We start from the raw sequence: 23,458 nt of genomic DNA, 5'->3' as shown, positions 1-23,458 counted from the left end.
GACTCAGAAAAGCACCTGGCTGCAACAGGCTGCAGCGCTGCGGTGTGGAGGGGAGCTGCTCGCGTCCCCGTGGGTGCCATTCAAGACTTGCAGAGCCCAAAATCTGCAGGACCATGGCTTGGGGCCGGCATGCCGCAGCACAAGCCATGGTGCAGGCAGGGCTCAGCAGCACCCCAGGATTAGTGCCTTCACCGTGGCCATCCCAGGGTGTCCGCACCCATGCTGCGGGCAGGGAGAGGCTGTGGCTGGCCCCACTGCAGCGTTGCAGGAGAAGATGGGGTGCAGGAGAGCGAGTGGAGCTTGGCTGCTATCAGCCGAGGGGAAGCCATGTCAGCCAGCTGCCTCCCCATCACGTTTTCCTAAGAAAAAATCCGCTGCCAGTTTCCTCCCTTCCTTCCGCAAAGCCTCCATCCATCACAGCTCTCGCAGCCCATCAGGCTCGAAGAGCTCGCTGCGGGGCGGCCAGCCCTGAGCGTGCCGGGTAGAGCAGGGACCGGGCATTGCCTGGGGTTTTCCTCCGAGCACCTTTTGCAATAGGCACAGAGAGAGCGGTCAGCGCGGTGGGGGCTTTCTAAAGAAAGGGAAACTGAGGCACAGAGGACTGAGACACGGGAGAGCACCTTGTCCAAGCCGTGGAGCAGTCGGCTGCCTAGCCGATGTCTCAGGTGGCCGATGCAGACAAGGAGGTGGTCCATGGCTTTGATTTCTGGTTAGAATATGCACCGTTCCATCAAATATGGAATAAAATGGTCCAAAGTGGGATTGGGAGAGGGGGCTGCTCTGGAAAGCCTCTCCCACCGGGCAGCCTCGCATGGCTCCTGGAGAGCGAGGATGTGGGGGAGCAGCAGCTCTCTATGGGGTGAGGAATTGGGACCCACAGAGCTTCCTGAGCTTGTTAGGGGCTGTAAGTGGGACTCCCCATTTGCTGTGCCAGCAAGGGGGACCTGCTCTGCAATCTAGGGGGATTCCCAGGAAAGTGGGGAGGAAGCAGGATAGATACATCTCCCCGGATCAGCGGGGCACCCACGGCTGCCCACCACCACGTCCAGGCAGGGAGCCGGAGCCGGGCAGGGAGCCGGTAGTGCCAGCCCCCTCCGTGTGCAGGATTCACGCAGCTTTGCTCATCTTGGAAACCCAGCGGCAGCGCTTCCTCCGTGGCACGTGTTTTCCTGCGCCGGCTGACGCTTCCCAAGGAGCGCGTGTGTGTGTGTGCCGGGAGGTGCGAGAAGGGCTCTGGGAAGAGGTTTCCTGAGGACAACCCGGCTCCAGGATGGAAGCGGAGCCTGCAGGCACGGAGGCGAGCCGGAGGGGTGTGCACAGCATGGATAGGAGGAGGGGGTGGCCGTGGGGAGCCCCTGGGTGCAGGTGTCACCCACAGCAGTGGGGGAATGATGCTGTCCCGCTTTGGAGGATGGCTCTGGGGTTTTCATGGCACGCAGGTGCGGAGCTGGTTTGACTGCCCTCCATCTCATGCCGAGATGGGATTAGGGGATTTGGTGGCATTGGTTAAAGTATAAAGGAATCCAGATGCGAGGGTTTGGGGCGCGTGCGTGGGAATGATGGGGGGAGAGTGCTGTTACAAATACATTTATGTTCTCTTTTACAAATGCAAAGAGCAGGCAAAAGCCACTTTCAATAATTTATTTTAAAATCAATGCTAATGAGGTTCTGTCTCGTCAGTGGCCGAGTTTTACAATAAAGTCTGATTTATTTAGAAAAGATCTTTGGTGCCGCTTCCCGTCTAATGGGGGAGCAGTTGCAGTGACCCTCCGACTTGGGATGCAATTTGTAATTGGCAGCGGAGGTCTGACCTGGTTTGCATTGATCAGCGCCGGGTGGGAGAGACGGCTGGGGCTGGGGCCACGTCCTCGGAAAGTGCCGAGCAGCAGCAGCAGCACTTCACTGCGTGCGATCGGGTGCCTTGGGATCAGCAGAAGACCCAGGCTTGGTTTCTGTTGGCTTTGCCTAAAGGTGACAGCAAAGCCATGTCCCCTGAGATGCAACAGGGACGCATCCTCTGCGCCGGGCTCAGCCGTGCCAGGGCTGCCCTGCGCTCCCCAACAGCCCTTTGCCACCAGCAGTGCAAGGGATGCAGGTGGGCAATTTGCCTGAGCGTTGGCTTTCTGAAACGTTTCAGAATTGAGTTTTATTTATATTATTTTATTAGGTTGCTTCTGGTCCGTATGGTTGCAGAAGGAAGCCTGGGCTGGGAAGGCAGTTAATGTGGGTGCTGCACACCCGACTCACCCCAGCACCCAGAGCAGCTCAGGCTGGATGGGTTGTATCTGGCTTGGTGTTAAATAATCTTATTTAAACTTATTTGTGTATAGATCCTTGCTCCCGTCAGTCACTAGCCATTTTTGCAGGGCTTCCCTGTGACTTCCAGCCCCTCTGTCCTTAACCTTTTCCACGGTATCATTTCTGATTATTTTCTTGCATCTCCTTTCCCCATCCTCCGTAGCTGTGCCAGCCTGCCTGCCCTCCGCTGCCTGGGGTCTTCTTTCTCCTCCTTAATTTCTGCTTCTGTCCCCCATCCTTCCTTGCATTTTTGTCTGGCATTTCTCCTCGGCATCTCGTTTTCTCTGGGCTGCGAGTCCTGCACAGGAAGCATCTCTTCCTATAGGGCACTCAGCAAAGTGCTGCCTAAATTTATGAGCCTATAATAAGTGATTTGTTTTTACCAGTGCTAACAACAATTCATATTTTTATGCAACACGTTTTAAAATATTATCTGTGACTTCCTCCCTTCCACTCTTCACAATTAAGCCGGGAATTTATTATTCTGACAGTCGGATGCTCTCGCAGCCCTCTGCCTGCCTGGGGGGTTGGTGCAGCTGTAAGGCTCACAGCCCTTCCTCTGACTTCTCTGCTCTGTTTCCCCCCCCAGATGAGGAGCTGGAGCCCCCCTTCCCAGAGGACAGCAAGGATGCCGGGAGCAGACAGAGAAGCGGTAAGAGCCCACCCTACTTTGGCCAACTCAAAGGACCTCCAGGTCATGGTTGGGGGGTCTGAGTCTGGCTGCGTTCGAGTGTCCTGGGTGTGGGTGATGCTGGAGGGTGTGTGGAGGATGGGAGAGGCCCCAAGAGCGAACTGATGGGTGACAGAGGAGACTCTGCAGCTGGTGAAGTTCAGAAAACTCAAGCTGGGGGAGCTCTCCCCGTCTTCTCTACGTTACGGGCATGGGGGATGCTCCTCCTTTTTTGGACAGGCAGCCCATGGAGGGTGGCCTTAGTGAGCTCTCCATGGAGGAGCTCCAACATCCATCCCCTGTCCTGCCTGATGAGATCTGTGTGCTGATGGATCTCTCATGGAAGCACACCCGTCCCTGTCCCTCATCCCATCCCGGACCACAGAGAGGGAGCCAGCCCTCCTGGTGCATCCCGAGGGGCTGGGGAGGGGAGCTGGGGCAGCAACAGCCCGGAGAGAGGGCAGGAAGCCAGTCATGGCCCAGAGGAAGCCGCCGCAGGGAGGGATCTCAGCGCGGGAAGCCGGAAGGACATGCACCACCACCCCAGGAACCAGTGCCGTCCGCCCGGAACCAGCAGCCCAAGAGCCTGCCGTGGTCACCAGGGCTCCCACCCCTGCTTTTTCCTTAAGGACTCGCACCGTGGGACAGGAGCGGAAGATCTGTTTCCTCCCCAGTCCCACCTGCTTCGCTTTCCATCGCTGCTTCCGTCCCGACACAGGAAAGCAGCGCTTGTGTCTGAGCAGCCGGGGCTGGACTGGCCGGAGGCTTCCTGCCACCCTGCTCGCTCCTCTCCGCATGGGAAAACACATCCTCCTGGCAAAGCCCGGCTTGGGAGAGCTTCCCGCACCATCATCCCGCTCTGGAGTTTGGAGAGGATGGTTTCACCCCGGTGATGCCCGGCTCACAGGGCATCCCTACCTGCCTGGGGACCCGCAGCAGGCATCCCGCTTGTTGGGTGATGGAGATGGGAGGGATTCAGTGTTGGATGCTGGGGACGGTGGGTGGCTAAACCAGCTTCACGCATGCTTGCGCTCTCCTGAATGCACGAACACTCCAAGCATTGCTCAGCTGGTTTACCACTCCAAGTGGTCCGACAGCCCCTGTGCCCAACTTCCCGGTGTTTCTGGAAAACCTGATTCAACATCCCGCACACCCTTTGGCCAACATCAACCCCCCCTTGGATGTTTCCTGGGCGGTTGTTCCCAGCCCAGGAGGGTGCTCAGGCCTGTTTCTACCAAAATCTTGGTAGCACAGACAGGGTTGAGTCCCAGCTGCTTGCAGGGACCGGAGCAAGTCAGCGTTTCTCCACTCCTCATGGTTTTACGGAGCTTGTTTCCCACCCCCCGGCACGATGACTTATTTGGCCACTGGAGCATGTGGCAGCTGCAGCCGGTACCAGCACCCAGAGCTCGGAAAAAAACGACGTCCCGATCTTTATAAACTGTACTGTGGTCATAAAGCGGGACTGCACGCTTTTCCTGGAGACTCCTCGGCACGGGATAAGGAGAACAGAAGGTGATGGGACGTGCACGCGCGCACGCAAGTTTTTCTTTGCCTTTCACGACTGCCCCAGCGTTTAAACATCCAAAGGACCAGGCAGCAGAAAAGCAGCTCCCCCGTGGGTTCTCCAGCTCGAGGTGGGGGTCAGGGGGGTGCAGAGCACGGCTCCATGGCAGGCGGTGCCAGAGGTGATGATGAACCTGCGCCCCAAGGCCACCCCGAGGATTTTGGCTCTCGCCTGTCTCAGCCCTGCCAGCCATTTAAACACCCTGCTCGTACTCATTAGCATCTGCCTGGCGGTTGTAATTGTTGTTAATCGTTATAACTGGTTTAGTTATTAGCATTGTCGTGATTGCTTTAAGTCCTGTGTCTGTTTTTACACTAAATAATATATTAGACTCTTGCTTCTGAAATGCTGGGCTGCATTTCAAGAGGGAAGGGTTACCGCAGCGCCAGGATCCCCAGTCCTCGTGCCTTTTGCCTTGGTAATTTGTGCTTCTGTCCAACTGGACCAAGGGCGAGAAAGATGACGGGAGTCCTTGAGCAGCGGGCTGGGCTGCAGGGAGGGAGGGAAGGGGCTATTTCTTAATTATATCACACGGCCAAAGTGCCAGATGAGCATTTGGCTAATGGAAAACTATTGTTTCTAATTTCTAAGAACCACAAGGATGCCACGATGCTGGAGCAGCCCAGCAAATCCAGCTGAGAGCTTCAGGCTGCTCCTGCCAAGACACCCATTTGCTCCACTCAAGGCTGCCTAATCCCTGCCTTCTGCGCTGGACAGGCTTCGGCGCTGCTGCTGCAGTGTGAGCTTACCAGTCGCATGCAAACAGAGCAAAATTCCTTTACTTAGAAAATAAAAAAGCCTCACAGCCTGCCTCCTGTCACAGTCCCCTGCGCTTAGCATGGCAGGAGGTTTCACCTAGCATGAGCACAGCAGTGAAAACCCCTGAGCTGCAGACGGTTGTCATTAGGTTTCAGCATCAACAGGCTTCTGAAGCAACACGCCCAAAGCAAAGGGTTTGGGGCGGATCGTGCCTCTCCCACAGCCCCTGCTTGGGGCTGCTCAGGCTGTAGAAGAAAATGATGCTGTTGTCACATTTGGCTGGTTTTCTTAATGACCCCAAGGCCCATAAACACGGGAGCAGGCTCTCGTCCCACTTACATCAGCGTAAATCAGTCGCACTGAAATCACAGCTCTGCCCCGACCGCAGATTTAAATGTCTAGACGGGGCATTGGGGCTTTTTAAACAAAACCTCTTTTCCGTGAAAGTGAGCAGAATTAATGCAGGGTAATGCAGGAGTCCTGGGATGGCTTGTCTGGATCCGACCCGCATCCCATCAGCCTGGAGCTGGCAGGTCAGGAGGATCGTGGACATCCCCTATCCCATTTGAAGGCTGTAGAGTGAAGTTCTCCCTTTCCTGGCTTTATCTTTAAGTGCAAAAATGGGAGCCAGGGTCTCTTCTCTGCAAACAATCTTAATTTTAAGAAGATATTCTTGATAGCTGGCACAAACGTCTTTGTTGGTTTTGAAGCTGCGGCTGGGAATTAAGCGCAGAGCCTGACCGCGCTTTCATCGTGAGGCATCTTCCCCATCTGATGCAATTAATTCTGACCTTTTGAAGGCAGGGTTGGAGGGAGGGGTGACACCTTCCATCCGACCAGCTGACATAGTTGGAAAAATACACAAACTTTTGGGAGCACGAACCTTCCTGTGGGCTGGAGAATTTTCTCCCTTTGTACTCATGTCCAGGCTCATGCACACGGCTTCTGCAAAGTCTCTGTTTTACCAATGGCTTCTCCTTTCTCCGCTCCTTGACAGGGTGGCCAAATGCCTCCAAGGTCCTCTTGTTCCTTTGATAGGCAGGAAGGAGCCGATGTGGGATAGGGAGGCACCTCCCAAGCGTTCCTGGTAAACGAGGGACAAGCAGGACAAGGCTGACTCCAGCTTCCCGGCAGCATCCTCCCTGCGGGCGAGCAGGCGCCCGGGTCCCTGCCCCGGGGGAGCTCCGGGTGGGGGGAAATGGGTGCTTTTGGCTCTGGAAACATCTTGGAGGAAGATGTATTTTCTATCTCAACCCAAACCCCCTTCTCCTCCCAATACATTAGTGACACAGAGCAGAACTCCGACGAGGAGCAGAGGCTGATGTGGGGGATCACTATGTTTAAATCTCTTTGCCAGCACATTAATGATGACGCTCCGTAGAATTACTGGTATTTTTGATACCACCGGAGCAGCCTTTCCCCGAACTCGCTTCACAGGGGACACCAGCAGGTCGGTGCCAAGCGCCGTCCCCCGGTACTGGGTTATTCTCCGCATCGTGATGTTGTCCTCACACCTTCCCCGTAACGACCTTATGTGTTAATTACACAAGTTGCTGGCTCCTACCCAAGCTGTTCTTTGTGTCGTCCTCCTGCTCAGCGCCCACACACCCTGATATTTCCTCTGCCTCCAGTTCATAACCTCTGGTTCCTGCACTTAGCACAAGCTTAAATAACTCAGTAGCTCCTACTCCTTCTATTCCCTTCACAATCTTTTCCTCGCCACTGTGTGCTCCCCCTTTAATACTTTCCAATGGATGCAGACCTACTTTTTTTTTTCCCAGCCTTTCTATTTAAGTTCCCCAAGTCCCTGAGTCATTCCAGTTGCTCCCTGCTGTGCCATTATCCATCTCTGTAATGTCCTTTTTCATATTTAGGTGATCAAATCTGGGCACAGTACTCCAGATGCACCCTTATCACTCGGTCCCTTATACCATATTAGAAACATTTCCTCCAACGTGTGCTCGATATTTTCTATTTATGCTTTCTGGGCTTGGTTCAGCCGCATGGCAGAGCAGCACAGATCGCTGGTACAGCCCCGCTGCTCGAATCCCCCCCCACCCCGCAGAATGTGGTTTTACTGGCTTTAATTATCCATGGGGGTCACATCATGGAGATGTCGGTGTCGTGACATCTGGATTCACCCCCACTTTGGTGCTGTGCCATCAGAACAGTCTCCTGCCTGAAGCTTTTGGTCCACGAGCATGTTTTAATGGTTGTCTTGTGTGCTTGAAAACTGGGAATCTGGGCGTTTTGGGTGTCTTTTTGATGCTGCGAAGGATCTGTTGGATGTGCTGGGACAAGTTGCTTCCCCAGTCTGCAAATTGGGCAGAGCAGCATCTCCTCCAGTCGTGGAGCTCTGCAAGAGCTTGGCATCGTGCTCGTCTGGTCCCACCGCAAGGCGGGATGCTTTCTGCCCCCATGGCAGGGACCCACCTTTTGTGGTGGCTCTGGTCTCTGGGCCAGTTTTTGGAGTGGGAAGTGCCATTCTGAGATGGCAAAGATGGAAATGTTTCGTTCTGGAAACGCTGCTGCCATGTTTTCCAGAAAACCCACGTGCACGTTTAGCCCAGGGCGGTCCCCAGCCTTGGCACCAGTTGCCAACAGTCTTGTCAGCCCGAACCCACGGCTTTCAGCAAACAGATCATTTGCCGCTGCAAATAAAAAAGGGGGAAAAAAGAGTTTGCTGGCTCACTTTCCTTTCCCTTTCCTCACCAGACTGTGCTCACAAGCATCGAGCAAAGGCTCTGCCTTCCCAAACTCAACAGCTCGATGGGAAGATCAAGACCTGAGCTATCAGGTTGTATCATGCCATAGACGGTTTGGGACCTTCTCTGACCTCCCGGGAATGGCAGTGAAGGCAGATGTTTGCTCCCTGCTCTCCTCCCATCCCTGTTCCTGCTCTGGGCACTCCCGGTCAAGCAGTCGGTGCTGTTTGCTTGCTGAGCGGGCTCTGCTCCATCGACTGCAATCCCCTGCTTGGCTTCTTTAATTAATAAATCAACTCAGCTATCACCTTCCGCAGCAGCACTCTCCCAGAGGCCCCGTCCAAATACCCATGTTAATTAAGGGTATTCCTCTTCCATGGCCTCTGGCATGGCTGTCACCGTGGTGGGGACACTGCCCAGCAGAGCTGGTGCCAGTGCCACGTGTCCCTTCTTGACCGGGTTGGGGATGTCCACCTCGGGGACAGCTTGGTTTGAGCCTGAGGAGGAGATGAGGGACTTGGGAGAGAGGGAGGGCATCTCTGGTTCCCTCTGTGGATTGTAGCAAACAGCTTTAATTCAGGGTTTTCTAAAACTGAAACATTTATCAGTGTTTATATGTATCTATGTGTATTTATTTATATATTGCATTTATTTATTGACAACCCCTTTTTATTGCAGTGCCTCTTTGGCCTCTGCCATTTAATTGAAATGCAAAATTAATAACACCAACATTTCCTTCCTTTCCCCAACAAATACCAGTCCCTCTCCCCCAACACCCCACCCCACAACCCCAATATTTCCCCATATAATTCCCTGTCACCCTGACCTCTCTTTTTTTTTTTCCCAGGTGGTCCCCGGCGAGATTATGCCAATTACTACCAAGGCATGTGGGACTGCAGCAGCGAGCATCCCGACGAGCTCTCCTTCCACCGCGGAGACCTCATCTACATCCTAAGCAAGGTAAGAGCATCAGTGGCAGCCCCATGTTCATCGTCGTGGGGCTGGGGCTCAATGGCAAGGTCAAGAGGTGATGAAATCAGGAAAAATCAAGGTCCAAAGCAGAGTTAAATTAGCAATTTAGTGAAGGGGAGAGCGGGATGCCCCACCAGTGCCACTCCTGCCCGTACCCCCTGCCTTCACATGTGGCATTTCAAATGCCCCAAAGCAAGATTCTTTTATTTTTATTTTTTTTTTTCACGGTAATGGAGTCTGTACGTGCTGTTGCTCGGGTATTACAGGGGTAATTGAGTTGCTCAGCCGGGTGTGACCAGGGCTCCCTTCGGCAAGCGCACGCAGGTGAATAAATTAAGTGTTTGCATTAGTGGGTCTGTGGGGGCAAGAGCAAAGCCGCCAGTGCCTGTGACCCTCTCCCAGCCCTGCTCGTCCCTGCAGGGCTCTGTCCTGGCTCCCAGCCGGTCCCCACCGGACCACGGTGGAGCTGGGGCGGTTGCATTTTGTTGGTGATGTTTTGCAATCCGCTTTGCACCTCGATCTGGCACGGGAACAGCGATGAACTTGGGGGGTTGCATTTTGTTGGTGGTGTTTGGCAACACTCTTCGCACCCCGATACGGTGCAGGAACAACGATGAACTTGGGGGGCTGCGCTTCGTTTTGCAATGTACTTTGCACCCCAAGGACAGCGATGAACCTGGGGAGGGTTGCGTGGTGCGGATGGTGGTTTGCAACGCGCTTTGCACCCCGATCTGGCACGGGAACAGCGATGAACTCTGTGGTTGTGCCCCGTCTGCTCTTGGTGGGCACCCACCCAGGGAAGGTCAAGCGGACCCGATGCGGGGAAGGTCGGCGCGTGCAGCGGTGGCTCAACCGTGGCAGGTACAGACCTTTGGAGATGAAGAGCACCTCCAAGTCTCAGCCTTGTTAAGATCAAGACCACGTTTTATAGCTAAGAAAAAGAATCAGATTTAGGTTGGCAGCCACAGGCTGGCCCCGGGGTGGACACGGGTGATCAGACGCCGCAGTGATGGGCAGGAGAGCGTCGGCGTCAGGCCTCCCCTTGGAGGTTTTGTCCATCCGTCAGAGCCCTCGAGGCTGGACCCGCAGCACAGGTCCCGTGGGGCACGTCCACACCGCAGCAGGGCCGGGACAGCAGCTCGCCCCGGTGGGCTCCGAGCCGGGCACCGCTGGCACTGCGGCAGCCCCGAGCCCGGCGTGGGCTGAGCGCCGGCTGCCCATCCACCTCCCCGAAGGTTTGCAGCCGGCATGGCACGGACATTTTTAGCTGGTGTGTTTGAGCTCCTGCGCGTCCCCGCGGAGGCAGCTGCATCCCTGGCAGCAGCAGAGAGCAGCTTTGAGTCTGGGCTTCGCCGTCCCTTTCTGGAAGGCTGAGAATTCCCCATCTGTGGATCTCAAAGCACTTTACGGCAGCATTTAGCGACTCACTGCCCCCCAGGATGGGGCGGATGTGCTCCGGGCGCTGAACCCACAGCCCCAGCTCATCACCTCATTTATCCGGGGGGGTGACACCAGGAGCAACCCACAGTCATCCCTGGGGGTGATACCCTCAGCCCCCAGTGCCCACGCCGCTGCCGGCGCCTCAGTCCATCCCGCTGACAGCGGAGCGGGTTGGGTCCCCCCCACGCCAGCTCGGGGACACAGCTTGGAGTCACGGCAGGGTTTTCGCTCTCTTCAGTGGCTCCAGATTGCGACTCTTGTGCTGGCTTCCTCACACGTAACCGATCGGTCCTGAGAGCTTTTCCCCCGTAAATTACTTTGCGCGACGGATGCTCGCAGTCGCCGCAGAACGGAGGCGGCACAGGGCCTGGGGAGGGGGGAAAGGAGGGAGGCGGCGAGGAGAGGGGGGGAAAGGTGTTTGAAAAGCCTGTTCACTCAGCTGCATTTTAATTTCCTTTTCAATCTTGTCCCAATTAATTTCGCAGAATTAATCTCACAGAAGCAAACTCGGCAGCATCGAGGCTGCCGTTTTAGCGATGCGGTCGCTCTGTCTGAACATGAAATAGTAGCTAATATAAAAATCCATCTGGTGTGTTTGAAACACACGCCGGCTGCTGCTCAGGTCCTGTCTGACATTTCGAGCATCAACAGCGGGGAAAAGTGCTTTGGGGGTTAGTGGACATCAGTAGCTGGGGGGGGGACTTGGCAGCGCTGGGGCTGCGGGCACAGGGGATGCTGTGACGGAGGGGATGCACGGTCCTGCCTGGGGCAAGGGCAGCATTGTCACCCACCGCATCCCTCCTCGGAGCGGTCCCTTCGCTGCCATGTTGGGAGTCCAAGGGCATGCCACCGTCGAGGGCTTTTCTCGTCGTCCCCCCAGACCCAGGCAGGAGGCTCCTTGTTGCCCCCCAGTGCCACCAGTTTGTCGGGCCCCGGTGCTGCAGTTATTATGGGGCCGGGGGGGTCACGGATGGAGCTGGCCGAGCTGCAGAGCCCGTACCCCACCTCATCACCCTGCTTTGCAGGGACCCCGAAACACCGCTACCCTGCCTGGTGCAGCCCAGGTGGGCTAACACACGGCGAAATGAATTTGGGGAGGGGGAAAGAGTAATCCCGGCAAAACCCCGGCATTGCGTCCTTTTCCCCGGCACCAGCCCCTTGTCCCCTGGCTGAGTGATTTGTACGTTATGATAATTATTTGAATGCAGCGAGACTTCCTATTTTAAGTGGGCTTAGTTGGATGTGACAAGCAGGCCATAAAACCGGATAAGTTAATTCTCTCAATTGCTTTCAATGAAGGCGGGGGGGAAGGGGGGGGCATATTCCCATACCCCGGACCCCGAGCGAAAGGCGTGTGGTGACATCTAGTGGCATTTTGCCTGGATTTGGGGCCATCTCGCTGGTGGGGAGAGGCTGTGGGGTGGCCACGGGGCCCCCCCACGGTGCGCTGAACCTCGTGGGTGATGGAGCCAATGTGTAACGAGCCGAGTCGGGGCTCAGCACGCAGCTGCATCGCGAGGTGGTGGGCTCAGCCCCCCGGGGTCTCCGGTGGGGTGGGCTGCGGAGATGGGCCCCCGGGGCTCGGCGGCATTCGGCTCCCATTAATAACCCCTCTGGGAGGCTCCCGAGTTGGGAGGGATGGGGATGGGACGGCGGGGTCAGCTGGAAGGCAACGGTCACCCACCGGTCAAATTCAAGCGAGGGCCATCCTTCCCCCGCCGGCCCCCTCGCCCCCCCAGCGGGAACCAATCGTCCAGAACAAGCCCCTGGCAGCCTCATTCCTCCCAGGTAATTTTTATAAATGAGGGGACACCCATCGCAGGCGAGGACAAAAGGGTGGCCGAGCGCCGGGGAGGCAGCGCCGATGACGCTCAGCGCCTGCCTGTCCCCGATGCTGCGTCCCAAATTTTGCCCCATCCACAGGGACTCACCCGCCCATCCCCTATGCTGCATCCCAAATTTTGCCCCATCCACAGGGACTCACCCGCACGTCCGTGTTGCCGCATCCCAAATTTTGCCCCATCCACAGGGGCTCACCTGCACGTCCCCAATGCTGCATCCCAAATTTTGCCCCATCTGTGGGGGCTCACCTGCACGTCCCCAATGCTGCATCCCAAATTTTGCCCCATCCATGGGGGCTCACCTGCACATCCCTGATGCTGCATCCCAAATTTTGCCCCATCCACAGGGACTCACCCGCACGTCCGCGTTGCTGCATCCCAAATTTTGCCCCATCCATGGGGGCTCACCTGCACATCCCTGATGCTGCATCCCAAATTTTGCCCCATCCACAGAGGCTCACCCGCACGTCCGTGTTGCTGCATCCCAAATTTTGCCCCATCCATGGGGGCTCACCTGCACGTCCCCAATGCTGCATCCCAAATTTTGCCCCATCTGTGGGGGCTCACCTGCACGTCCCCGTTGCTGCATCCCAAATTTTGCCCCATCCACAGGGACTCACCCACATGTCCCCCTTGCCGCATCCCAAATTTTGCCCCATCCCCACTGCTTTCACCCCACACCGACCACCGTGCCAGCTCCGAGCGCGCCGTCCTGCCCGCTGCGGTGGGTGACCCTGGTCCCCACGGGGCAGCGGTGGCCGTGGTGGGAGCACGTGGTGGCCCCTTCTCCGTGGTCGTGGTAGCTCAGCACCAGCCCCCGTGGTCCCGGGGGTCTGCTGAGACGTTGCCCCCTGGCCCGTGAACTTCTGAGCTGGCACGTGGTTCTGCTGGGGGGGTTTGAGGTTTAAGGCGTACTCCGACCATTTATTTTGCACTGAAATTTATAATAAATGCTGTTAAAGACTTCGGCTTTGACAGAGGTAATAATAAATTCACTGTTAAAGACAGTAGTTTAATTCCTTATACCCTCCAATACTGCACAGAATAAACTATATTCATCACCGAGTAATTTTTTACCACATAAATCTTTAAAACTAACCGTTGTAGGCTGTTGAGGCTGAAATATTGTGAATTTATTAGATATGCCCATGTAGTATTGGATTCAGAGGTTTCCATTCGAATATATTACAGGGGAAATTTGTGTCTTTAAGTGTGACAATCCTTCCATTTTCCAAAGCCAGCGTTATAACCAGCAGCTCCTCCAGAGTCAACTCTGCCTTTATTAGACAGAGATTTAGTAACGAGCCCCTCGCTAATCTGCTGGGGAGGTGGGGGTGACATTTGCCGCGATGCCCTGTTTCAAATGGGTGGCAAAAAGAAAAAGAAAAAAAAAAAAAAAAAAAGAAAAAGCTTTTTGTTTCCAGCGTTAACAAATGCCCGCCGATTTCCCAGCTTATTTCATAAATGGAAGTGGAAATTTCACTTGGGGTTGCAACGATGGGAAATATTAAAGCGGAGCCTCGTCGTTAAACCCATCCCTCCCCGGCCATAACTTTCATGGGCTGCCGTCGTTTTATGGATCTACATATTATATACATATATATGTGTGCGTGCGCGGGTAGATGGATGCGAGTCGTTTTTATTTGGGGGGCGGTTAATCGGCAATAGAGGGAACGAGAGGAGACCTGAGGGTGAAACCTCAATTGCACGTAGGCAAAATAGATCAGGAAGGTTTTAAATCCGGCATCGATTTGCCAAGAGGTGACAGGCAACACCTCTGCCACCCTCACAACTTGTGATTTTTATTTGTCTGAGCCTGTTGAGCAGCCGTGTTTCGAGCAGGCATCCTTGTTTCCTTTGCTAATGTAAAATACCAGCAGACAGTAGAAATCTTTGTTCATTAGAGAGAGACGGAGATAATTATAAAACCATCTCCCGGTTCATGAGGCGCGGGTAACATTTAAACCAATTGATGTGGTAACATTTAAAGCAGTTATATTGCAAAATGTCACGTACGGTCTAGTTTCATTAGAGACGAGTTAATAGATGGATGGAATTGAAACTCCCAGGCCTGGGCAGAAAATAAAAAGTTTCCCTTTGCCATAACTCAGTCTCTCCGGCCACCGCCCTGCCCTTCCCGCGGACCGAATCCCCAAAGGTCTAAAACTTCCAGCGCTTCGTCCTTTCTGCAGCAGTCGCAACTCCAGAGTTAAAAACGAGAATCACGGCCAACACAGAAACCCCGCAGCCAGAGAAAGGGGTGTTCGGAGGAGCCCGGTTCGGAGGCTGACGGTAACGCACACCATTAATATTCAGCGTCCCCCATTAGTGCTCCCCTCCACCCGAGGATGCTCGCAAGCCGCCGGTGTTCCGCGCTCGCTTCTGCACCGTCTCGCCTTTTCTCTCTCTCTTTTTTTTTTCCCGTTTCCAAGCTGCTCCATCTGTAAATGAACAAACATCTTGATTTTATAGCCTTTTGCTTTGTAACACGGAGGGATGGAGGGGAGGGGGGGGAAGTAGTGGAATGCCTAAGTAAGACTTTAATTCCAAATTCATTTACGCTATAGCGATGAAGTTGTCACAAACCATAATGCAGTATTTAATTAAAATAACAGAAGTGTATCTAGATATGTCCTGGGGTAGCTATCACCAAATTATAGCCTGCGCTACCCGATTGTATTTATGAAACGGCAGTGTCTAAGGTACAGCCGAGCGGATGCAAAAGAGGAAACGTTTAAAGCATCGTTCTCGCAAAAGCTGCCTCTCTCTCCTTCTTCTCCTGCCCTTCCCTGCTGCGGTGCCCCACCGAGTCGGGACCCTCGGTGCGATTTTGGCTGCATGGGGGCCCTGGGGGTCCCGGCTCTGGCGACTGGGGTGTCTGGTGGCTGCCAGTCGTTACGGAAAGGGGCTGGAGCTGGCCAGGGCTGGGACCGGGGTCCGGGGCAGAGGAGGGCACCCGCTCCCGGTGATGCCCCTCCCGGCTCGGGTGCCTCTCCCAGCCCTGCAGCAGTGGGTGCACCCGCTCCCGGGGGGCCCTCGCCCCCTCCCCGCGGCCCTCGCAGCAGTCCCCGTGGGAAAGGTGGATGGTTTAGGGTCATCGATTAGTTAGGAGCGTACATCCTAACGGAGGTCAACCCCACGACTTTGGGGCTTTGCACTTTGCCGAGCGGGTGCGAAGAAAAACGGGCGTTTTTGCAAGTTCCCGGTGAAGTCGTGGAGCCGTTGCCTTCGCCGCATCCCCTCCGCTGGTCCCCATCCCTCCTCCCGGCACAGCCCTTCGGCTGTCCCCCTTGTCCCCCTCTGCCTCCCCCGGTCCCGTAAGCCCAGCCGAAGAGTTATGAACGAAGGGGACATAATTGCGGTGACCTTTGCAGGCAAGCGACCCTGGGGGTCACTGTATAAAGATATCTTGATAATAGCCATCACGTAATCGGCACTGGCTGCTCCGTCCGCACCCCCCTGCTCCCCTCTCGCAGCTCAGGGAGTCGGGGACGGATGGCTCCTCGCACCCGCGCGTGCACATACACATGTACGCAATTATTTCGAGGCCTTTTCACAGGTCACAGGCAGAGTTTAACTCCGATGGCTGCTAATTTTCATCAGGCGTGAGCGTTCAGGACTTTAAAGGCGAAAATAATTGGCTGCAGAACAAATTTAGGAAATGGAGTGTGCGATAAAGCAAATAAAAGTCTCTCCCGGTTTTTTTTTCCCCCGCTTCCCGGTGGCGGGGAGGAGGGGGAGAGGGCAGGGATGGGTGGGAAGGGAGCGGGCCTGATCTTATTTTACCTCCCTTGCAACTTTGCCATTAAAGTTGCACCTACAGCTAGGAAGTTTGTCCGTGAAAAATGGTCATTTTGTTTCCCCTGCTCAAAGCACGTTATTAAAATGCTAATTTAAAAGAAAAAGGAGTTAAATATCTAGCAATGGTGCAGTCTAATTGCAGCCATAATGAGCTCTCTAAATGTGAGTGCCCCTGACACACAGAGAGCATAAACAGCCAGCAAACACATCATTAGTGCTCACGTTCATTTATTCTGCCGACCTGCCTATGACCCCGCGGAGGGTCGGGAAGGAGCAGGTGGATCCGGCTGCGCCGGCCCCCGGGGATGCGGGAAGCGAAGCCGGGAGCGGCTGCCATGGCAACGCCGGGGGATGCAGCGCCCGCCCGCCCGCCGCGCCCCCCCGCGCCCCCCGGGGACCCCGGGGAGCCGCGCATCTCCTGCACCCCGCGCATCTCCTGCACCCCGCGCACCCCCCGGGGAGCCGCGCATCTCCTGCACCCCGCGCACCCCCCGGAGAGCCGCGCATCTCCTGCACCCCGCGCACCCCCCGGGAAGCCGCGCATCTCCTGCACCCCGCGCATCTCCTGCACCCCGCGCACCCCCCGGGAAGCCGCGCATCTCCTGCACCCCGCGCATCTCCTGCACCCCGCGCACCCCCCGGGGAGCCGCGCATCTCCTGCACCCCGCGCATCTCCTGCACCCCGCGCACCCCCCGGGGAGCCGCGCATCTCCTGCACCCCGCGCACCCCCCGGAGAGCCGCGCATCTCCTGCACCCCGCGCATCTCCTGCACCCCGCGCACCCCCCGGGAAGCCGCGCATCTCCTGCACCCCACGCATCTCCTGCACCCCGCGCACCCCCCGGGAAGCCGCGCATCTCCTGCACCCCGCGCATCTCCTGCACCCCACGCACCCCCCGGGGAGCCGCGCATCTCCTGCACCCCGCGCATCTCCTGCACCCCGCGCACCCCCCGGGGAGCCGCGCACCCCCCGTGGACCCCGCGCATCTTCTGCACCCCACGCACCCCCCGTAGACCCGCGCATCTCCTGCACCCCGCACATCTCCTGCACCCCGCGCATCTCCTGCACCCCGCGCACCCCCGGACCCCACGCACCCCCCTTGGACCCCGCACATCTCCTGCACCCCGCACGCCCCCCATGGACCGCGTGCATCTCCTGCACCCCACACACCCCCCGTGGACCCCCCGTGGACCCCGCGCATCTCCTGCACCCCATGCACCTCGGATCCCACGCACTCCCCCTTGGACCCTGTGCATCTCCTGCACCCCTCGCACCCCACGTGGACCCCACGCATCTCCTGCACCCAACACACCCCTGGACCCCACACACACACCCTTGGACCCGCAAATCTCCTGCACCCCACGCACCTCGGACCCTGCACACCCTCCTTGGACCCCACACATCTCTTGCACCTCATGCATCCCAGACCCCACTCACCCCCCTTGGACCCCATGCATCTCCTGCACCCCATGCACCCCCAGACCCCATGCACCCCCTGCACCCTGCACACCCCCAGACCCCGCGCATCCCCTACACCCGACACATCCCGCCTGCACCCCGCACATCTCGCACCCTGCGCAACCCCCCTGGACCCCACACACCCCTGGACCCCACGCACCCCCTGCACCCTGCGCAACCCCCCTGGACCTTACGCATTCCCTGCACCCCACACAGCCCTGGACCCCGTGCACCCCTGGACCCCCTGCAGCCCCTGGGCCCTGCACACCCCTGCGCACGGCTGCGGGGTGGTTTGGGGGTGGCAGCGCCCAGCAGCCCAGGGAAGGAGTGGGGGCCTCCGGGTGGAGATAGACTCATAGACTGGTTTGGGTTGGAAGGGACCTTTAAAGGCCATCTAGTCCAACCCCCTGCCACGAGCAGGGATGTCTTCAACTGGATCAGGTTGCTCAGAGCCCCGTCCAACCTGACCTGGAATGTTTCCAGGGATTGGGGCATCTACCACCTCTCTGGGCAGCCTGTGCCAGGGTTTCACCACCCTCAGCGTGAAACATTTCTTCCTTATATCAAGTCTGAACCTCTTTTAGTGTAAAACCATCACCCCTTGTCCTATCGCTACAGGCCCTACTCAAAAAGTCTGTCCCCATCTTTCTTATAAGCCCCCTTTAAGTGCTGAAAAGCCGCATGGTGGGGTCAGCCTTGGTGTGGTGGGGAAACTGAGGCAGGGAGCAGGGATGCACCTGAGCTGGAGCATCTTGGCTCTAGGTCACAGTTGTGCCGGGGTGGGGGGACCCAGGAGTGCCGGGCACAGCCACCCCCACCCCAGGCTGCTGCTGCTTTGGGGTCTCCCCCCTCTCCAGAGCATCCGCGCCCATTTTGCGTGTGAAGCTCAGAGCAGGATGGGGCCCTCCAGAGAGAGGAATAGCGGCAGCAGCACATGAAAGCGAGCGGCTGAGGAAGGAGATTAATAAAAGCGATTCTTTGGAAATGATTTTTGCTCCATTCCAGCCTGTTTGCTTCAGAACAGCCTCGCTAATCGCCTCCCAGCAACAGCACAATAACTTCCCTTTGATTCCCCCCCCCCTCCTTTTTTTTTTTCTCCTCTCTCTCGCCTGTCCGAGGGGCACAGGAACACCATCCCTGGGAAATATTTTAAAATAAAAAATATCCCAGCCGACACCCCCGTCCCTCACCCTCCCCTCCCTGCACCCCCCCTTCTCCCGTGCACTCTCGATGAACCTGTGATATTGTAGCAATGGCCCTTGAAGTGCAGTGGGGAGGTGATTTAGGAGAATATTAAAGGCAATGTGGAGATTCGAAGGCGCCTCTCTCAGGGAGATCTGGAGAAATACGCAGCACAGATGGGCTGAGCAGATTAAACATTTCCGTCACATTGTTTTCAAATTGTGTTTGCGGTGCCTGAGGGTTGGTACTGCGGTCAGAGCGCGGCAGAGCCACGCAAAGCTGGGAGCCGCGCGCTTTATGGAATAAATATTAATACGGCAGTTTCACATGGGCTCCCAATCCCATCAGCGCCGTGGATCGGATGCTGCCGCCGCTATTGTCTCCCGGTCCGGCCCCGGCGGCTGGCGGGGCTCCAGCTGCACCTTCTGCCCGCTCCCGCGCTGCACGGGGGGCCCGGCCGCCGCCGTCTGTCTGCCCCGGCCGTGTGTCCCCCATGCCGTCCCCCCTGGCTGCGGCGTCCTGACGGGGAGCCGACCGGCCCCGGGGTGCCCGAAGGGACGTGCGTCCCTCCTGCACCACTGCGTCGGCACCCCCAAACCAGGTCATGCCACCGCTGCGGTGTGCTCAGGGTTGGCTTGTCATCGGGCGCCGTGGTCCGGCCGGTTGGTTGGTTGGTTGGTGGCCCTTTTTTAATGGGAAAGGACTAACGGGCTAAATCCTGACCGCCTTCGATCAGGCCGGTCTCCCCGTGGAAAGCCTGAGAACTCATCTCAAGGAGAATCTGTGCTGTTGCCCTTGTCCAAACTGCCCCCGTGCCTCCCCAGACCCAGGGTGGTCATTTCTGCCTGGCCTTCCCCAGCTGGGGACCATCGCCTTCCTCTCCCTCCGTCTCCCCCAGTACTGCTTGTTCTGAGCCCCTTGTCTCTGTTAGCTGCTTCTCCCTGGGCTGGGAGCCTGGTGGGGTGGGACACACGGACCCTGGTGGGGTGGGACACACGGACCCGGGTGGGGTGGGACACACGGACCCGGGTGGGGTGGGACACACGGACCCCGTGGCCACCCTGGGTGATGCTGGAGCAGACACTGCAGATGGGAGAAGGGGAAGGAGCAGTGCCCCGGCCCCAGCTGTGTGTCCTCAGCCCCTCGCAGCAGCTGGGAATTGAATCATTGGAAGCAAGTGGGAATCATTTAGTTTTATAGGGATTTACCCTACAAAAGAGCAGCGTGGTGGGGGCAGGTAATGGCAGACCACGATCTGAAGCAAAGGGTGAGCATCACCCAAATTAACTCCTCTGTGCACCAGGCTGGGTGACATGCCAAGGAAACAGCGTTCCCAGCCGCATCCCTCAGCTGCCACTGGCTCCGAATCCCCCAAGGACAGGTAGCCCCTCGATTTCAGAGCTTGCCGCAGCTCCGAGCTGGTTTTCGAGGTAAATAGATGTATAGCTGACCTGGTATAAAACTCCCCGGTGTCAGCCGACCCCTCGCGCACCCGCCATACCTCATCTATGAATTAGATTCCTCCATTTTCCTAACAATAATGTATGACACACAAGCACTAATAATGGGGCCGAGCAATCATAAACCGATAAGTCCCTGACTGATTGGCTTTTCCTTCGGCATCCATCAAAGCGTCATTGATCTTCTGTGCGAAGGGGGGAGATTAATGGCCTTCCCGAAGCCCGACGGGGTTGTTTACGAGGGCTGGCGAAGGAGCGCGGTGGCAAGGAGGGCTTGGGAGCACTGGTGGGGAGTAAATATCATCCCTGCGGCACTCGGTGGAGGAAGAGAGCCCGTGCTTTTTGGCGTGGGGCAGGAGGGCTGTTGAACGGGACAATCTGAGCTTGGGGGAGCAAGGGAGGTGATGCTGGAGAGATGTGGCTGCACATCTAGGGTCTCACCAGGCGGTCATCCATCTGAGACCGTGCAGGGGACAACTGGCCATGTTCCTGTCACCACCTCTGTGACCACAGCCTTGGGCTGTGGGATGTCCCCCCTGATGGGGACAGGGGGAATCTGTAGCTGGGTCAGTCAGGGATTTCACTTCCCCGCTCTTCGGAAGAGCATCGTCTCTCCTGGGTGATGCTGGAGGAGCCGTGGTGCAAGGCAGGGAGAGAAACCGGGTTGTGGTTGTCGTCATGTTGTTTCTTTTTCCCCCTTTTCCTTCTCCCTTGTCGATGGAGATTAGCAGCATAAAGCCTTTTACGGCCGCGTGCACCAACCTGCCATAAAAGCTCCGATTGCGGGCGATTATCTGAACGAGCGTCTGCTTCGGGTTCGCTTGGCGCTGGGGATCTCGGGAGCGAAACGTGGAGAAGTGCTCTGAGGGGTTTTCTTCCGTCTGGGGGAAAATTGCAGCGTTTTGGGAGCGGAGAGGGGCCATCGTGGCCGTGTAGAGGATGGCTGGGCAGGGGGGGGATAGCCACCGGGGTGGGTGTCGGGGTGACCCCCAAATCAGGTTTCCTGTTACATGCCAGCCTGGAAAGGGCACTGGGTTCCCAGTTTGCTCCGTCCTGCTGCATTGCCGGGGACGGGGCAGAGCGATGGCTTTGCTCTGCCTCCTGGCTGATGCCCAGTGCTGCGTGCCGGGGCCCCCGGGGGCTCCTGGCATGGCATCAGCACCCATGGGTGCTGCCTCCGGCACCCTGCCGAGTTCCTGCCACGCAGGATCTGATGGAGTTTAAGCAGGCGGGGGCAGGCAGAGCATCCCGCTCCCCTCTCCCCATGCCACCGTACCGGCACGCTCGGGGCCCACCAACCTCGCTGGAGCAATTATCTTCCCGATTAGTGGGTTTTCAGTCCCTGCTGTAAAGTCTCAGCTAAATTACTTCCCCCCCCCCAACACAGTCCAGGCAGGTACTGAGCACAGAGGCCCCATTAGCGTGTAATTAGGTAGATTCCAGCAAAACCATCCTCAGACTCCCTCCTTCTCCTCACCCCCCCTCCAAAACCTGGTATCAGGCATCAGCACGTTAGCGAGATGTAAATTAGCACCTCCAGACGAGAGCAGAGTTCACCCTGCACTGGGCTCTGCCTTGCTGTGCCAGTGCACTCCTCGTTTTAATAGTTTAATAAAAATTAGCATAATTAACGAACATCTGTATGATCCAGAGTGGTGCAATTTGGCACTTGGAAACGAGGACTTAAACATTATTGCTGGGAGTTTAATGTTGTTTTAATTCTTTTTGGCACTGCGCAGTGAAATAAACGCTCGGTGCCGTGAGTTCTCGGCTGGCTCTCATTTGCATTTTCCTCCCTTTGATTATGAGCAATCGCGGACTACCCGGCAATTCATCAAAGCAGAAATTATTTTAAAATACCTCATAGTGTTCAGGCTACGGCAGAGCTGGGGGGGGTAAGCAGAGGCTGGGGGCTCCCCGTCACACCTGGGGTGCATCTCGGCCCCTCTGCCCACGGGTCTCCAGGTGACAGTAAATAGACCCAAATTTTTTCCTTCTGGTTTTGCAGCAGGATTTGTTCTCCCTGGCTGGTGAGGGCAGCGGGATGTAGCCCCCATCCCTCCCCGCTCCTTCCTTTCCAGCAGCATCGTGGCGGGGGCTTGACTCAGTGCTGTTTGCTGGGGTGTGCGTCCCTGGGGAGCATCAGGATCCCAACCCAGGGAGTGTCGGGATTCCTGGGACCCTTTCCCGGCTCCGGCAAGGGCAGCACCATCTGCAGAGCTGGGAGCGTCGGGAGCAATGTCTGTCTGTGGTGACTCAGCCCCTCTCCCCAGCAAAGCCCTTTCCCTCCCGGGAAGCAGGGATGAGCTCCGGGAGTCGTTAAATGCCCCAACCAGGCGTGGGGGGGTCAGAGCTCAGATGGGACACGGGACAGGACGTGCTGCTGTGCACATCACTTTTAACATCTCCTTTTTAAAAAAAAAATTCCTATTTTGATGGCAAACTTCTTAAGCCTGTGCGTGCTAACTCCTCCTCTCGCACGCACGGTGGGGTGGAGGTTTTCTCTGTTATTATTTGCCTCCAATATCTGCTGTCAGGGGAAAACCGTACGTAAATCTGGGGAGGGGATGTGTTACCCAGGCACGATCCACCTGGAGAGGCTTCGCAGAGCTCCAGGCTGGGGCCTGTGACATCCCGAGGGTTGCCATCTGTAACTAAAATACCCCAAAATATCAGGGGGTGAATTAAATGCTGAGTTTCCGAGCAAGCCCCAAGCCGTGGCCCGCAGGACAGAAGGAAGGAGGGGGGTTAGGAGGGACAGCGAAGGATTTACAAGGGGGAAAGGTGGGACTGGGGTATTTTCTTCCAGGTACTGAAGGAAGGGACCTGAGCCATGTCCCCTGCCCCGGCACTAAACCCTCGTCCTTCCATCTCTGTCTCCCCAGGAGTACAACGTGTACGGCTGGTGGGTCGGAGAGCTCAACAACGTGGTCGGGATTGTCCCGAAGGATTACCTGGCGGCTGCCTACGACCTGGAGGAGTGATGAGGACTGCGGCACCCCAGGTGAGAGGTGGCACCCCGGGGTGCACCCGCTGGGGATGGGGCATGGAGGTGGGTGCTGGGGAGGCGGCTCCATTCCTGCGGTGCCCCAGCATCTCCGGGGTGCTGAGCCTCAGGGACTGTCTTTGGCTCCATCTCCTGGTCTCCCTTTTATGTGGGAGCAGGCGAGGCGGGGAACCACAGTTGCAGTTCAGGGACAGTGCCACCCTGCCCAGCGTCCCTCCCTGGATTTCGGGTCTTCCAAGCTCTGTGGGAGAAATGTGCTAAAACCACGGCAGCCACCTCCATCGGACCCGGAGAGCTG

General features: G+C 56.9%; 1 protein-coding gene across 1 annotated transcript in view; it reads left to right on the top strand.

Annotated features, from left to right (window-relative positions):
• Nucleotides 1–23,137, top strand: part of SKAP1 (src kinase associated phosphoprotein 1) — a 158,756-nt gene extending 135,619 nt beyond the window's left edge. The window contains exons 10-12 of the mRNA XM_059830560.1: nt 2,888–2,950; nt 8,847–8,959; nt 23,039–23,137. Of these exons, the coding sequence (XP_059686543.1) occupies nt 2,888–2,950; nt 8,847–8,959; nt 23,039–23,137 (275 nt within the window). The remainder of the gene's footprint in view (nt 1–2,887; nt 2,951–8,846; nt 8,960–23,038) is intronic.
• Nucleotides 23,138–23,458: the final 321 nt, after the last annotated feature.

The sequence above is a fragment of the Gavia stellata genome, chromosome 28 (genome assembly GCF_030936135.1).
Source record: "Gavia stellata isolate bGavSte3 chromosome 28, bGavSte3.hap2, whole genome shotgun sequence".
Lineage (NCBI taxonomy): Eukaryota > Metazoa > Chordata > Aves > Gaviiformes > Gaviidae > Gavia > Gavia stellata.
Note: the sequence above shows the minus strand (reverse complement) of the source record. Positions and strands in the feature narration are given on the sequence as shown.